Source organism: Wickerhamomyces ciferrii, contig 00101 (genome assembly GCF_000313485.1).
Source record: "Wickerhamomyces ciferrii WGS project CAIF00000000 data, strain NRRL Y-1031 F-60-10, contig 00101, whole genome shotgun sequence".
Classification (NCBI taxonomy): Eukaryota; Fungi; Ascomycota; class Saccharomycetes; order Phaffomycetales; family Wickerhamomycetaceae; genus Hansenula; species Hansenula ciferrii.
In genome coordinates, this window is record NW_011887639.1 from 2 (window position 1) to 18407 (window position 18406).

Here is an 18406-nt window from a genome sequence, read left to right on the forward strand (position 1 = left end):
TTGAATATAAATTCTTTAATGGTGAAAAACTTGACTCAAGACATACTATTCAAATGATGATTTTATCGATAATGATGAAAGATCCAAATCCTTATAATTTGGGATATTGGATGGAATCAATGGTTAAATCTGAAGAACAAATCAGTAAAGAAGAAAATGCAACATTAATACCCCCACTTCCATTTGATTTATTACCAGATACTCATAAAAGATTTCTTATTTGGAAAGAAAAGAAGGAAAAGAAGGAACAACTAAAGAAGTTGAAAGAAGCAAAAAAGAAGTTCAAAGAAGAAAGAAAAAAGTTGAAAGAAAATCAAACACAAGTTGGATCATAATAATTAAATAAACCTGTTATTTTTTATATCTATTTCATTGTAGTTAACCATCTAATTGATGAATAATACTTTCGATGTATTCAAATTGCTCTTTTCTAAAATCATCTTGTTCGATATGAAACCCCTTTAAATCAAAAACGTAATTTTCTGAACCATCTCTATAATCAGGCCAATTTGGAACATCAATTTGGAAGTTACCACCATCTTTATGATCACCATTTGAAATATTTGGATCAAGATCATGAATAAATGAAACCCAAATCTTGGAAATAGCATCTGAAATTTTTGAAGCATCTTCTGAAGGGTATACATTTGTACCATCGGAACCATCAGTTGGATGTTGTTGATTATCGAAAACATAAACAACTTCTTGATAATGAGTTGAGCCTAAATATGTTGAATTTGAAGTTTCTAACGTTGGAATATTAAATCTATATTTGAAAACTGGTAAATCATTTTCAGCATATAATTTTGCAGTGAATTTACTTCCCGCGATAAACATTAAATCACCATTTAAAGTAGCTAATCTTGGATAAGTTGAACCTAAATATGGTGGGTAAGTTATTGGTGTGTTATTATAAGTTGGATCTTGTGGTGTAACTAATTGTGAGTTGTTCCCATTATATAATTCAATTAATTTTGAAGTTGAATTATCACTTAAATGTGGAAAACTTTTTTGTAAGTAATTTTCAGTTTGTTCAGTAGTATTCAAAGTTTTATTTACAAAAGCACTACCTTCATCTGTATTTGTACCTATTAAAATTGGAACCTTATGAAATCCTTCACCGCTTTGTAAAACATCATAACCTGAACCTGTAATAACATCACCATCAATATATGGGAATCCCCAACCTTTAGTTAAGATACCATTAGTTGTATTGAAGGCATTTTGTAAACTTTTAGAATCAATTTTTTGTAAACATTCCAAATAATCAATAGCTTGGTCACATTGGAAATGTTGTAATAATTTAGTGAAATCATCTTCATTTTGTTCAGTTGATGCAGGTAAGATATTTGTGAAAACATTTGAACCACTTTCCATAATACCACCTTTTAAATATGAACCTAAATACTTATCATTATTTAATAATTTCCCCACTGAAATAGCACCTGCAGATTCACCCCAGATGACAATATGATTTGGATCACCACCAAAACCAGCAATATTTTCATGAACCCATTCAATAGCTTTAATTTGATCTCTAAGACCATTATTTGTCCAACCTTTTTGAGAAACTTGATCAGAACTTAAGAATCCAAATCCATTTAATCTATAATTAATTGTAATGGCAATGATTGGTTTATCAATTGAAACTGAATTTTCCACAATCCATGAAGTATTATAAGCAGGTCTTGTACCTGAACCATCAGTAAATCCACCACCATGGATCCAAATACCAACGGGTAATGATTCATTTTGAGGAATATTATGAGGTTTAACAATGTTTAAAGTTAAACAATCTTCAGATTGGGGTAATTTACGGGAATCAAGACCACTTGAAGCAAAACATGCAAATCCATATTCGGTAAAATTTTGAGTATCATTCCAATGATTATTATAAGTTTGTGGAGGTTGAAATCTCAATTCATTGATTGGTGGTTCAGCAAAAGGTATACCTAAATAAGCATCTTGATTGAACCCATCTAAATATTTACCAGTGATTGTACCATTTTGGATTTGAACAGTTGGAGTGGAATTTTCTCGTTTGTTGTATATTGGTGAAGATGATATTGAAGACAATAATGACAATGTGACTGCAGTTGATTTCCACAACATTTTGAAGTAACGTAGCAAATTCTCTCCGTCAATAACAACGAAATTGTAGAAGTTGAGATTCATTGAGGATCTTGTTTTGTTTATATAGATACCTGACTATCCTGACCTGACTCCACTGTCCGTCGAAGGTGTGCTCGAATAGTTGATTGGTGGTTTCACTGTCGATCAATTCCAACGTAGATCTGCTTTTAGTTTGAGTTTATACTCCTTTTGGACACCTTGCATCGGTGCTTTAACTAGAATGAGATATCTATTATCTATGACAGTTATTCATGTGAGCTATCAGTTACATTTCATATAATCATCAAGAAATTGAAAGTAAATTGGTGAAAGAAAAGTGGCTTTATATTTTATTGATGCTTATGTAATCACTATGTAATCAGAGAGCATTAACTAATATATTCAGCTGCTCAAGATTGATTACGTATTGAAGCTCAAAAAGTGCCATTAATCTACGTGGTTTATATATAATAAGTATTATATTAGCTTATACGATATTCCTATAAAAAAGACCAATTCAATCAGTCAAAGTACCTAAATTTTCTTCTTCTTCTCTTTTACGTTGTAAATTTTCATTTCTTTCCACAGCTGGTTTATAAACATAATAATAATAAAATATAGTACCAATTATACTGATTGCAATATAAGCTGAAGATACTTTATACGCATATTTATATCTTGGTGCTTCATTTGCTGGCCATAAATAAATAGTTTGCCATGCAACATTAGCATAAACAAATACAACAGTTATACCTGTACAAATGGCTCTTTTCTCTGGTGAATCACTGAAAACCTCAGCCATATATGTCAATTGGAATGGACCTATTGCCTCTGTGAATTGCATTATGAAGAAACATGCATGTTGATAACTTCTTGAAGAAGGCCAAACTGCTAAAGAAACATTTGCAAAGAAAGCTAATAAACCTTGGAATATAATAAATTCTAATGAATGTCCAAATATACTAGCTAATTTGGTGAAAAGTATCAGGGAAATAATTTGCAGGGCATTACCACCAATAGGGATCGTATTTAATTGAGAAATTGTATATGTCTTGGATCCATCTGAATTTTTCAAACTTTTCAAATATAAATTAAAATAATTTGGTGCTATAGTCCAACCTTTTACAGCAAAGATTAATACAAATGACCATGTTTTCCAATCAGTAAAAGTTGAAATGAATGTCTTCAAAGTCATATTTCTCTTTGTTTTTCTACCTGCTCTTTCCATTCTTTCTAATGCTATTCTTCTATCATCATCATTCATCCAATATTTTGCACCACCATTCTCAGGTGTATCAGGAACAATAAAGAATCCACTAACTGCGACAACTATGGTCATTAAACCATTAATAATAAACATCCATCTCCATCCTGAGAGTCCTTGTTTCCCATTTAAAGTTGTATGAATAGATGATTGCATAAACCCTGTAAACATAGCACCAACATAAGATGATGTTTGGAAAAGTCCAATTCTTAACGCTAGTTCTTCTTTATTATAATAATTTCCAAGGATTATAATAATACCAGGCCAACTGCTTGATTCAAAAATACCCATAAAGAACCTGATGGCATATAATCCATTTGGATTATTTTTAGGAACAGCACATAAAGCTGTTAAAATACCCCAAATTAATTCACAAGAGCTTAACCAATATGCTGGTTGAATCTTATTCAACATAATTTGAGAAGGAACAAGAGCAATTGAATAACCAATTTTGAAAAAACTTTCTAATAAATTGTACTGATGACCTTTAAAATTCAATTCTTCCTGCATACCAGATACATAAGCATTTGAAACATTAGCTTGATCAATAGATTTGATTAAATATGCAATAAATGTCCATGAGATTAACCAAAAATCTAATTTTCTAACAAATGTTTTCTCTTCTTTTGTCTTATACTTGATACTTTCACCAAAAAGTTTATTCCTCCATGATTTTTTCTTAGTTTCAACTTTTTCATTACTGATTATATCTGAATCACCATGGACTTCTGTAATATCATAGTTTATTTCACGTTTTGGGTCATTGTAAGCCATCTTGAAAGAGCCCTAGTTAGTCTGGACTCTGTAATATGAAATTTATCCCATGGTTCAGGATCAATCTAGTTTAAGAAGCATCTCAATCTTTAATAACAAGGGTTCACATCAAATGTTCAACTGTGTAATTTCTCAGTATTCGTCATGGTGATTTTGACAATTTGACAGCCATTTGATTGCAAATCTGTGGTGAACAAAACAAACCACCAAGCTCATTTGATGTTCTTTAAGTTAAAATACTGCAGTGCTGCCACATCTCTCTTTGATAACACATTTGAGCGCTTCTTTGTCAATTCTGGCATTCAATTTCAAGGGGTTTCGTGTTTTTTGTATCACCGAAAGCCACAAACCTGAACGGTTGTTTAAAACTTGTTTACCCTTCATATTACCATTGGCAATCAATTTCAAAATGTAAACCTCGAACTTCAATCCAGCTAAGCAGGTATCAATTCACTGATGTATTTGAATAGCTGGCATACTCGATATTTATAAGAGTACAAAAGTTTTTCGTTGAAACTTGAAAGTTGTTCGGCTTTGTTTCCTGTTTGGGAATCCCTCCGAAACAGCATTGATTTTGTACCAAATTCTTAACTTCTGATATAATTTATGGCATTGTAAAAACCAACGTTTAATAAACCATGCTATATTATTAGTCTAGAAAATTGGTAATAATAATCATGATCATGAGAATTGACTTCTGTTTCAAAAAGAAATAGATATGTCACCTGATAAATCACTTGACTAATATCAAGTCTGTTGTTTTACGCTTATAACGGTTATTAATTTTAATACAATTTTGACTTCAAAGTTCAGATCAAAGTTGAGTCCTTAATTAGATATATCAAACTACGTGCTGATTTGTTGAATCCATTATAACAAGTCACAAGTCTTTAAAAAGTTCAATTCCAGAAATTTAATCTCACACTCCCTAAACAATCTTTTGAACGTTGGTGATGGTCACTTTGTAGAGACAAAGCTCAATGAAGAATCGATTTTACAGCACATTCACTTTCATACTGACTCTATTAGTTACTGGAGTTGTTGCTTCCCCTTTAAATATAGATAATGCCTTAGTTACAAGACCTCAAAATTTAACAACAAATGAGATATGTTTCCTCATGGAATATGGAACTCTGAGCCTGGGTGGTTCAGATTCTCAGTGATAGGTATTGGAGGTGACAAACAGACATTGTTAAGGTACGACAAGAGTGATACTTTTGAAGAAGTCTTCATTAATCATGTTGACAGAGAACTTCTAAAACAATTTGGGTATGATAATTACCAGGATTATTGTTCAAGTGAAAGAGTTGTTTTTTTTCTTGATATGGCTGTCAAGTCACTGAAAGGAGCGCTTCGTGTGAGGACTGGGCCAGGTTGTCGTGCTTCTTGTAAAAGAGAATCATCTGATCTGTTGTTTCAATTGTTCAAACAAGAACCATTGAGACCATATTTTGTTGAAGTCAGTCAAAAACAAAAGCCCAGCTTATAATGTTGCCCTTGTCGGTTGGAATATTCTTTGATGTCGAGGCTTCTCTACTTTTTCTTGAATATTTCATCATGAATTTATATGTTTATATACGATCATTAATATCTAATTTAATTTAGTGGTGGGTACTTGGCTACTAAACAAGTGTCTAATGTTTAATATTTAAAACAGACTTGAATTTGTTCGTGTAATTAAAGCCTTATTTGCATCTTGCAAACTACCGTATGTATGGTTCTGATCCTTTTTTATGTCGTGTCTTCTATATACAGAGTAGACGGATAAGATGAAAGAGCTGGGTGTGTAATATGTATTCAATATAGTCAACACTCAACAGATTTCTCAGCATCTATATGGATATGGTTATCGGCATTATAATTGCGTGGTCTTAACAAGTTTTGGAACTTAAATACCCGAGTTGATGGCAGATGTCTGCATTTGGCTTAATTTTAAGTACAAGTTAGGGAACCCGAAGAAAGCATATCAAGAGTCCCAAGCCTGAACTCAAATTCAGAGAGTTTCTGCAAGCTACCTTTACCATGTTCCATTCAGTTTATCTCTCATATTATAGTCTCAATTATATATGCGCATTTTGAACGAGCCAAAATGAGTCTTTTAATGGAGAGTATTAACAATTCGAGTAAAGTCTTAATTAATTGGAAAATATTGAGCTTTTAAATGAGTATTTTTACATCAAATCATTAGAGTCGACCGAAATTTTGAAATTTTTCAGGTACGGGTTCTGGATCTGATCTTTGATTGTTGAATGGATCTCCGTATACCCCAGATTATCAGATATTGAAAAATTTCAATGTAATATGATGACAACGATACCAAGAACTGTGAGGTCTCGATTAAAATTCATTGAGCTACAGATACACAAACATTAATTCAATTTGGATATAATTTGCAATCTTCTTCATTTGAGTTTGTGATTTTCTACAACCTTCAAGAATTTTTGCGTTATTTGACAAATTACAAAAATTACACGAATCAAATAGCTCTAATTAATTTTTTGATACATTTGAACGAGTTAAATCCAAACTAACTTCAATAAACTCTTTCCAAAACTATAAATCTATATGAAAGTCCTAACTTTTGATAATTCTTTCTTCCCTCTTTTTTTTTCATCATCTATCAAAGTCTTAATTAATATACCATATAATTATAACAACTTTGAAAGTACAATTATCAATAAATATCAGCAAACATGAACAACAACAACAATTATAACAATAACAATAACAATAACAATATGAACAATTTTATCGGTGACGAAAAATACAAGAGCTATCTCAGTGCGAATCAACCTCGAGTCTCCCAGCTCGTCAAATTTTATGATTCCCTAAACAACAAAATTCCTGGTGATAAATTATTTTTAAGACAATGTGCTACAGTTAAATCAAAAGCTTCAGATAATTTAGAATCATTAAAAGCTGATTATCATAAGTACGTTGGTCACCCAATGCCAAACTTCAAACTTGAACGTTCTGAAAAACATGATGAAAATAATTTATTCTCTTCAAATTCCCTCCATTTTAAAATTAAACAAACAGCCTCAAGTGTTGAAAGTAAGAAAAAATATCCTCATCCAAAATACAATAGCTATTACTTTTGTGAATTTTGTGATTTGAAACATCTTGAAAAAAATCATAAACATACCACTGTGGAAATGGTTCAACCAAATGGTGGAACATGTCATATTGATACAAACAAATTCCAAAATTTTTATGATACAGGTAGTTCTCAGCTTTCTCATCATTTAGGTGTTTCTCATGGTATCTTAAAAGAATCAATAATGCCTCAACCTTTTGTCGGTTTTTCCAGAAGCTTGAAAAATTCTAATGGTGAATATAAATTATCAATGGTTTGTCCTCATCAACATTGGAGTAATGGTAAATTAGTTGGTTGTAATGCAGTTTTCGAAATTGAAATGGATAAATTGTTTAATGATCATGAACATCCTTATAAACCATATTTTAGACATTTTTATAAATATCATAAAACCCAAAAAACTGCCGGTCAAGATCAAACTAATAATGATCATAAACATATTCATAGTAAAGATAATGTTTTCCTTCCAATCTTTTGGTCAGCTTTCAATGATACAATCAATTATCAAAGAAAGAACACCAAGAACGGTTATTGGAATCATACACTTGAAACTGTTGGAAGAGAACAGATTTTGCACCTTGAAAGTAACTTTGTTCAGCATGGATATCAATATAGAGGATTGATGGAGTCAGAAGAACCATCAATATCTCATAAAGCTGTTTCAAGATCAAAATCAAAAACACCATCACCAAAACCAAAGAAACATGAAGTTTCATCTAAAGTTGTTAAACCAAACACAAAGAAACAAAAATTGAGTTCAAGTGCCTTGGGAAATTTAAGAAGTGTTCAAAATGGCTCTCAACAACAAGAAGTTGAGTCAGCTTCCCAAGATGCTCTTGATTTGAACAATATAGAAGACGATAGCGTGTTTCTTCGAGAACTTGCTAAAAAGTTTTCTCATGTTGAAACGAGTATTGATTTTGCATTCTCATCTCGACAAACACTTTATCCTCGAGTAGTTGAACAGCCTCCTCACCAACAACAACCTATTCATATCCCTCAAGCTGACAAAATCCCTCCAGTTGTTGATGATTTGTTAGAGGTCCAACCAATGAATGACATCATCCAATCAGATAGATGCAATGATGAAACATGTCAAGATCATTATGAAGATTATCAAGATACCAATAATTGGTTTATTGACGAAGAAGATACACCTGATTGGTTATATAATATGCTTGATGATGCTGATATTCCTTTATATAAACAATTATGAATATGAAGTTACGATGTTACGATGTTACGATGTTACAACTTACGATGAATATAGAACAAGTTTGAAACCCCCTTTTATGATTTCCAAATCCTCCCCTTTTTTTAAAGAGTTTTTTATATATTTATATATTTTATTATTTTATGTATGACTGAAAATTGAATCTAACATGTAGTATATGAAGTATATTTTACTATGTAAGAACTTCAAGAGTAATACTCTAAATATATTGTGTACTAATTATATAAATCTTCGGAGCACAATTCCGAATTGGGAAATAATCCCGAAGTATGTTTAAATATTTATAAGTAAATTGATTTTGTTCCTACAGGTTAAATTTATAAATCTAGTATAAATAATATCTATTGCGATGAGTTATAGGGTAGACACCGACTAATACACAAATCTAAAATCTAATCTTTTATTACCTTCATCTTTTGTTTCTTTAATATAAATTTCCTTTTCTTCATCAGTTAATTTATCCCATTTTAAAGCTTTTGATTTATTTCTCCAAATATAATAATATCTTGTTAATATACAAACAATAAAACCTGCAAATCCAATACCAATAAGATCTGTATTTCCTCTTTTATATAAAGGTGCATCATCAGGTCTATAAAGATTTGCACACATTATACCACTTGCTTGAGAAAAAATATTAACCACTGCAGAACTAACAGCTCTTAATCTAACAGAATTTGAATTTGCTGAACACCAACTAATACTCAGGGGCCAAATTTGAGCATGACCTAATAATAAAGTTAAAATTATATAAGTTGGCCAAACTTGAACTTGAGCACCTGACCAAAATCTTAATGGGAATAAAAGGGCTAAATTCCAAATTGGAACTGTTGCAATTAATAAAGATCTTGATTTTATAATTTCTGAAAACCATGAAAGGAAAACCATTGTTATAATTGCCAACACGTTATAAGGAATTGTTAATAAATTTGTATTGAATGTATTAAACCCTAATTTTCTTAAAGTTAAAGTCATATAATTATTTACAGGTGCAGAACCTGAATCAACCAAAAATCTAATTAAATAAATTGGTAATATATCATAATCAATTAAACTTTTAAATAATTCTTTTAATGAAACTGGTTGTCTATTATTCATATCACCTTTTGATGGATCATCTCTCAAAACTCTATTAACAACAATTTTTTCTTCATGTTCTGTAAACCAACCATTTGGTCTAAACCAAGTTTTAGTTTGAACAGCAGATGGAGGCATCATAAAAAATGAAATAATACCAACTAATAATGTGAAAACACCTTCAATTATAAATAACCATTGCCATCCATGAGGTAATAAACTTGTCTTGATTCTTAAGAGAGCAAATGCTAATAATGAAGAAAAAACTGAAGTTAATGGATTTGCAATATAAAATAATGATAATCTAAATGGTAATTCCTTTGAGGTATAAAAATAAGTCATCCAAAGACATGTATCACAAATAAATCCACCTTGGAAAGCACCAATTAAAGCTCTTGTAACATAAAACCCAGCTTTATTCGTGATACCAGCTTGAGCAATTGAAACCATACTCCAAATAATTAATTGCATTGGAATCCAAACATCAGCACCTAATTTCTTGGAGATTAATTGAGATGGTAATTCAGCAGCTAAAAAACAAACTAAATTAATTGTATTACCAATGTTATAATCACCAGTGTTTAAACCTAAATCATCCAACATATTATCAGAAAGTGCTTGTTGAATATTATATCTATCAAAATCTAAAGCTGTAAGCATAAAATAAGCCCAAAATGTAACTTTCCAATCTAATTTCCATAAAAGTTTTTTTTCATCTTTTAAATTCCATTCATAATTTGGATCAAACCAATCTTTACATTCATAATTTGTTTTTTCATAAATTTCTTTATAATATTTTGCAATTTCAGGATCTTTAAAAATATGATCTAATTGTTTTTCACTTGTAATTTCAGATTCATAATCTTGGTTAAGTTCATTAGTTTTTTGTCTTGATGAATCTTTGATTATTTGTCCAGTATTTGAATCATAAGAAGATTGTTCATTGAAAGATGAAGGACGTTTTTCATCCTTATTCAAGTTTAATAGATTAGATAGTACCCCCATTTGATAAGAGTATTGATATTTTTTAACTCTCTAAAGCAATAATCAATACCCATGATTAATAGCAAATCAAGATCTTTATATATACCACCGAAGTTTTGTCCATCCACAACTTGTTCAAGCCTCAATACTGACACCAACAGTGTGGCAACATAAAACAATACAAATAAACGACTTTCACAACGTTTTTTCATATACTAAATTCCCATCTCATGTGATTTTCCATGATTTTTTGTTGATTAATATAATTGTACCAGCAGCCATTGTATTCATATCATCTTATCATCATCAGCCACACTTTGAAGTTATGCAGGGGGCTGATACTCCAGGGTATTGTTTGTGTAGTCAAATGTATATCAGTCATATGGAGAACATAAAGTAGGAATCATAGTAAAATATCTCTTTAAACCCATCTTTCAATACTCATTCATTGTATCTTATTTGAATCTTTGTTCATTAAAATCACAATTGTATAGTGAATTTATTTGCCAAATCGTGGCTTTATGAAAAGTCTTGACTAAATCTCAGTCAAACAATCAAACAATCCATATAAGCGAATGGAAATCATAGGTAACACTTCTTGAATACCAGACTTTCATAGTAATCATAATACTCTGTAAAGTAATAATATAATAATTTGTGCTTGTTTTCATTAAATATACGTTGATTAGTTTGTTAAACTTGAAGTAAAATTGTAATTGTATTATATAAATATTCAAAATTGGTAAGGGCAGCATGTGATTAATTATATTCAACTTTTAATTAATTTAGAAATGAATATTGTGATTATTACATTATTAGACATTGTGATAGCTATATGATTTAGGTATATTTATATATATATTATTAATATAGTTATTAAAATATTAATTATAACCTCCATGATTTTTTAATTTTATTTCAATATTTGGAAAATTCAAAAAATCTTCAAATTTTTTTTCGAATTAGATTAAAAAAAATATATTAGTAGCTTCATAATAATTAATTCATACAAAATACGTTAAAAAAAGATTATTCTAATTCATTTTGTTCAAATAAAACAATTTTTTATTAAAAATCTGGGGAAAGTGGTCAGGGGCACATACATATATACTATGTATCAAAATTTATTAACTAGTTCGATTGTGTCTTTTTATATACAATATTATATGTTAAAGTACTTGTATATAGATATCAAACTACCTTATTAGCAAGGGATATTAAATAAAGGAGATGTGTTGATGTTGATGTTGATTTTACAATTAGTAGCACTGGATTATATAAGATCTTGTTACAACTTAGTCGAAGTCAGTAGTCATCTTTGTGTCAATTCGTCTTTGTGTAAATAAATTTTTGAATTAAATTACAAACATAAATTAAATGCATATCTGATACTAAATTTAGCTTTTTGTTACATGTTATTTTTGTGTCATTGTGGGTTTGTGGTTGTTCACAAAAAATATAAATTTCTTTGAATTTCCTTCTTTTTTTGTTTACTTCATTTTTTTGTTTACATCTTTTTGTTCCCACTGCATCTACAACTGATTATTATGGATTATATTGGATTATGGTTTGATTTATTCAACTACTAGGTTTTGGTTCCAATGTGTATTACACAAGAGGTGAAGTTACTTTGTGGTTTTATGTTTTATGGTTGTTTCAAGCACTGTTTTGTTGTTGTTATGTTGTTATTGTTCATTTCGAACAGGTTTACTCCATATTGGTTTTGTATCCAAGTTCAACTCATTTTTCAATAGATCATTCCAACTTTCAATCATTCATACAAGCACTTTATGTCAATGTGCTTTCCATTTACAATTCATTTTCAATTTGATGTTGTGGTGAAACGTTAAACAGGATGTTTTTGGGATTTTTGGTTTATGTTGATTACAATTTCAAAATAAAGGTAAGTTTGTTCACTTGTTTGCATCTAATGGATGGATGTTTAAAGAGTTGTGATAATTTTCGGCAAAGATTTGACAAACATCTTTTAATTGAACTCCAATTTCATATATCATAATGATACTACTAACATTTATTTAGGGAAATTTTCAATATTAGGATATGAATAGATTTGAAACTTTATGATATTAGGATATGAATAGATTTGAAACTTTATGATATTAGGATATGAATAGATTTGAAACTTTCTGGAGGTCTACTTTTTTCATTGTGTTTATTGAGCTTTTATACTTTAACGTTTTAGATGGATTGTGCTTTTCACTGTTGATTTTATCTTGTGCTGTTGAATTACCTTTAGGAATGACATGTCAAGAATTTTGTGGTCAAATTGATTGAATATGTTGAGAATACATCTAGGGGGTTTGAAATACAAGTGATGTGACAGATTATTAATACTTCTTGAAATTCAAGGATGAAAAAGTATGTAATACCCTTTTAAACTATGGATTGTTGCTATATTTTAAAGTTATATTGATATCAATTGAGCGGCACATTCTTCTGAGGTCATTACCCTTTGATTTTAGCTTCGATTCCAATCATTGACCACTGATGCTACTAACAATCATTTTAGAAACTTACAAAGGATTTCAGTGGATGATTATTTTTCAATTCGAAGGATAGAACTAAATTGGATTTCAAAATCAAAAGTTTGTTAAATTTTTCATGATTAAAGAAATATAAAGAATTGAGATAAATATGACTCGGCACAATCATTTTTACTCAATTATATTTTAATCAACACCTATTATACTGATACTACTAACTTACATTTTTAGGATTCTTGCTGTATGAATTGCTGCTATTTGGTCAATCATTTATTAATCATTATATGTTTTACTTTGTCCATTGATTGCTAGATTTCTCCGGACTTTTTTGTTTGAAAGTTCACCATCAAGATGTATTCTTTGGATTTATATGAGTTTAGTTTTGCATGAGAAATATTTTTATTTCAGTTAGAACTTAGGATGAGTACAGCTGGTTTATCTAGAACTTTTTGATAAGTCATAGCAGAATTTGAAAAGTAAGTTATAAACTTTGATCCAACTAATGGTCATTAAAATAATTCACTAATGAGATCTGAATGAAACGGCAATCAAATTTAGATTATCACAATTGGAATTATATTTTTTTGATTTACTTCTTGGAATTGATATTACTAACAATCATTTAGACACCCAGATGAAGCTTCAGTTGTTCAATTATTTCAAATTAGAAGAATACAATTGAATTGGATTTTGAAAGTGAATTAAAGTATGTTAAATCTTTAAATGAATGAAAACGTGAGAATGATTCGGCACAATTCATTTCTTTAGTTTTCCAATTTTACTTTTATGTTAAACTGATACTACTAACCTACCAACATATATTTAGGATTCCCCATATTTGACTTGAAGTACAATTAGTGACTTTCAAGTATTAATCAAATCATGCCAAAATCAAACTAACAAATCATTAAGACTATATTGCAAAAGCTTAAAGCCAATTATATTTTTGCTAACACATTTTTCAAACAACTCAAATAAAAGAAGATGAACAACCATCACCTTTTAGGTGAATTTTTTTGGATCTATCATAAAATTCCAATAACTTATATTTGAGGGTCATTTAAGATTTAAACCCTCAAATTAACATTCATGTTTTGAATAATGACCATGAAAAGTTTAGTCTCCATAGAGATAAACCACAAAATGTCAAACATTGGCTATTGTTTGTTATTGTTGAGATTCGAGAGAAAATCAACTAGACAACTTAAACCATATAAGTTTTGACCAAAAACAATCACAAAAAAATCAAGATATAATGAATTTCTAAACGGTTGTTTCATATCTAAATGACCCAAAAGAATTAAAATATGAAATGAAATTCAAAAATTATAAGTTTGAAAACCTTTTTGAAAGGTATATGATGTCATTAAGACAAGACTAAAAGTCCAAAATATCTAAAGGATATATCTATAGAAATGGGTGAGGAACAAATGGATGAAAAATATTCATCAACCTCACCCTTTTAATCCATATTTCAAAATGGATCTAAGATAAGAGTTCTGGTTAGTTAACCAAAACTCAAGATCAAAAACAAACTTTTTGAAATGGAAACTTTAAGGTAAAAACATCATTGATCAAAATGAGGTAATTGAAACCCCCATATTGAACGTCATATGAAGAAATAAGTTTTGAAACAACTAAATCTCAGCATTTCAGTTACCACATGAGCGTAATGGAATTTGAAAATAATCGAAATAATCTGGGGATTACTCAAATTTCCAGATCTCACTTTGGATCAGGAAAAAGAGAGATCAGCTTAAATTGCTGAAGTTGAATTTGTAGATTCCATAAACGTATAATATATCTCTGTGTATATGATTTATAGAATCACGTATGATCATATTTAATACAAATCTATATTCGTACAATGTGGAATATATAAGGAGATTATTAAAATTAAAAGCAATAAACATCTATAGCTATATAATAGTTTATAATTATCCATCAAATTCATGAATATGATTTTTTATAAAATAAAATTGATTATTTCTTTTTGAATCATCTTCAATATGAAATATTCATTTAAATTGAAAACAATTTGTCTTCCTTCATTATAATTTGGCCAATTTGGTGTATCAATATCAAATTTAACATATTATTAGAGCTTTGAGGATTTGAATTTAAATCATTTATAAAAAATATCCATAAGGTACAAGCAAACTACAACTAATCAATTCAAAAACAATGTATTAAAAATCAATGTAAACACGTCACAATGTTAATCATGAACAATGAATCATTTCAATAATAAAGTAAAGTAAATATAATACTAACATCATCAAAAGACTGTCTTTTAATGGAATAATAAGTATCCATTAATCGGCTTTGTATACTCACCATAAACAATAAGCCTAGGGGAACTAATATATCACGAACATGACCTGAATTAACCCAGTTCCCCCTAGTTAAGAGTCAATTCAAGTCTTGGTAGCGCCTCTCTAATACTTTCCAGATGATTAACAAAGTGATTGTAGTAATCAAATTGAATCAAATGGTTAGTATTAATATGGTCAAGAGTAACTCATTCAACAATGATCAACAAGAATAATTAAGAAATGAAATAAACTGAATGAATTGTTTATAAATAACTTCTTGTTTGCTATGAAAATAAAAATGAGAAAATTAAAAATAAACAATGTGTGGATTATGTAATGCGTGTACCAAGTGTTATGTAATCAGTGACTATATATTATATTATACTATATGGTATAGAGTATGGTATACTAGAGTATATAAAGTACTGGTATTAACTACAATAGTTTCAAAATCAATCAACATTCAATTAAATACACGTCATAGTGTTAATATGAACAGTGTAGTAATAAACATTAGATTACACTGGTGTTTCTTAAAGTATGATATAATCACAACTTCTTATACCTTATAATACTTACTTTATATGAATGCTGAAATATTTCAACAGGTTATGAGCCTACTTGGAAGCGAATCTATTGGATAAGCTTCCAAGTATAGTAATTAGGTGTAACGAAAAGGTTGAAAAAAGATTATTGGAATCATATTATCAATGATCACAACATTGACAATTAAGTTGTTTGTATTTTGTATTGGTGATTTTGTTTTTTAGTGGATTTTCTTGTATTTATATCCCAAATTTTTTTTTTTGTTTGTTGTCCTTTTCGCGAATATTTTTAATGTTTTGATTTTGATTATTTGCTATCAGGAATTTAGTTGAATATACAAAACTTATTCAATTAATTCCATTGTTATTCTATCAATTGATTCAAAATGGATGAAGAATACGATGTTATTGTTCTTGGTAAGTATACCCCTTTGTGAAAACATAATTGAATTACTTTTATACTAACTATTGAAATTCCAGGGACTGGTAAGCAAACAACACATACACCTTATTCAAATTGATATTTTACTAATTCATCTTAGGTTTAACTGAATGTGTATTATCTGGTTTATTATCAGTAGAGGGTAAAAAAGTCTTACATATTGATCGTCAAGATTATTATGGTGGTGAATCTGCTTCATTAAATTTACAACAAGTGAGTATATCAATTGATCCTTATAGACATAATGACTAACAATTCTAGTTATATGAAAAATTTAAACCTGGTAAAACCCCAGATGAATCTCTTGGTCGTTCTCGTGATTGGTGTATTGATTTAATTCCAAAATTTTTAATGGCAAATGGGGAATTTACAAATATTTTAGTTCATACAAATGTTACAAGATATGTTGAATTTAAACAAATTGATGGTTCATTTGTTCATCGTTACAATAAAGTTTCAAAAGTTCCTGCAACTGAATATGAAGCTATTTCTTCAGGTTTAATTGGTTTATTTGAAAAAAGAAGATTAAAAAATTTCTTACAATGGGTTGCTCAATATAAAGAAGATGAAATTTCAACCCACAAGGGTTTAAATTTAGATCAAGATACCACAGATACTGTTTATAATAAATTTGGTTTAGAAGATGGTACAAAAAATTTTATTGGTCATGCAATGGGTCTTTTCGATAATGATTCATATTTACAAGAACCTGCAAGACCTGCAATTGAAAGAATTATCTTGTATGTTCAAAGTGTTGCAAGATTTGGTAAATCTCCTTATTTATATCCTCTTTATGGGTTAGGTGAATTACCTCAAGGTTTTAGTAGATTAAGTGCAATTTATGGTGGTACATTCATGTTGGGAACTCCAATTAATAAAATTTTATATGATAAAGAAGGTAAAGTTGAAGGTTTAAATTTACAATTAGATGGTAAAGAAGAAACAACAAAATCCAAGGTTATTATAGCAGATCCAACTTATTTCCCTGATAAAGTTTCAAAAACTCAAAAATTAATTAGAACAATTTCCATTGTGGATCAATTACCTTTAAAAAATGGTGAAACTTCTGGACAAATTATTATAACAGGTAAAGAATCTGGTAGAAAAAATGATATTTATATCGCCCTTATCGGTTCAGAACATAAAGTTTCACCACCAGGTAAAAACGTTGCAATTGTATCAACAATCATCGAAGGTGACACCGCACCACATTTACAAATTTCATCAGCTTTTAAAATCTTGGGTATTAAAGATTTTAATTATACATTTATGGGAATAAGTGAAATTTTTGAACCTATTGAGGATGGATCTAAAGATGGGGTTTTTATATCAAAATCTTATGATGCAACTTCACATTTTGAAAGTGTTACTGAAGATGTTAAAGATATTTATTTTAGAGTTATGGGTAAACCTTTGAAGTTGACAAAATTAGATGAAGGTGAGTTTAATGCGTTTGCATAATATTTAGCGTTAGCTAAATATTATAAATAAATAATTTAGCGATAGCTAAATATTAAATAATTTAGTGATAGTATAAACAAATTGATTAATTTACCCTTTAACTATATAATAGCTATACAAATTTATATGTTTATGAATTATTATTATTTCTGTACATATTGTAAACAACTGATTTTTATCAATGTTATACAAAGGGATAACAATTTGATAGTTTGAACTGTATTGATCAGTATATGTTATTTTGATATTTTAGTATCAAATTAGATCATTGAGCTCATAGTACTTTATCAAAACCAAGTAATTTTAAAAGAATTTCAACAATGTATCAAGTACTATTTGAATAACGTAGTTCATGTTGAATTTATGAATTTATGGAAAATCGCGAATATCTTAAATTGATCTTTTGTATGAGAATTTAATCCACCTACATAATTTATGATTATTGTTGAACAAGTTGATGGTATATTATACCAACTACTAAAATATGAAGTGTTACTAGGCATACAGTTCTCACAGAAGGTCTCCACTTATATTTATCTTTAAATCAAACAAGTTACTGGTGGTAATTTTCAATTTGGTTTCAATTATATGTGCTTC

General features: G+C 29.2%; 5 protein-coding genes across 5 annotated transcripts; 2 read left to right on the forward strand and 3 right to left on the reverse strand.

Moving 5' to 3' along the window:
- Window positions 1-378: 378 nt before the first annotated feature.
- BN7_3561 (Acetylcholinesterase) lies at window positions 379-2175 on the reverse strand (the record flags this gene model as incomplete). The annotated part of the gene is made up of 1 exon (XM_011275807.1): window positions 379-2175. The coding sequence occupies one exon, from the start codon at window positions 2173-2175 to the stop codon at window positions 379-381; it is 1797 nt and encodes a 598-aa protein (XP_011274109.1).
- A 454-nt stretch (window positions 2176-2629) lies between these two features.
- Window positions 2630-4150, reverse strand: BN7_3562 (putative transporter SEO1; the record flags this gene model as incomplete). Its single annotated transcript, XM_011275808.1, has 1 exon — window positions 2630-4150. One exon carries the CDS (start codon window positions 4148-4150, stop codon window positions 2630-2632), a length of 1521 nt encoding a protein of 506 aa, XP_011274110.1.
- A 2693-nt stretch (window positions 4151-6843) lies between these two features.
- BN7_3563 (uncharacterized protein) lies at window positions 6844-8463 on the forward strand (the record flags this gene model as incomplete). Its single annotated transcript, XM_011275809.1, has 1 exon — window positions 6844-8463. The coding sequence occupies one exon, from the start codon at window positions 6844-6846 to the stop codon at window positions 8461-8463; it is 1620 nt and encodes a 539-aa protein (XP_011274111.1).
- A 390-nt stretch (window positions 8464-8853) lies between these two features.
- Window positions 8854-10563, reverse strand: BN7_3564 (putative transporter; the record flags this gene model as incomplete). Its single annotated transcript, XM_011275810.1, has 1 exon — window positions 8854-10563. One exon carries the CDS (start codon window positions 10561-10563, stop codon window positions 8854-8856), a length of 1710 nt encoding a protein of 569 aa, XP_011274112.1.
- Window positions 10564-16699: 6136 nt separating this feature from the next.
- On the forward strand, window positions 16700-17809 carry GDI1 (Gdi1p; the record flags this gene model as incomplete). The annotated part of the gene is made up of 1 exon (XM_011275811.1): window positions 16700-17809. One exon carries the CDS (start codon window positions 16700-16702, stop codon window positions 17807-17809), a length of 1110 nt encoding a protein of 369 aa, XP_011274113.1.
- Between the last annotated feature and the right edge of the window lie 597 nt (window positions 17810-18406).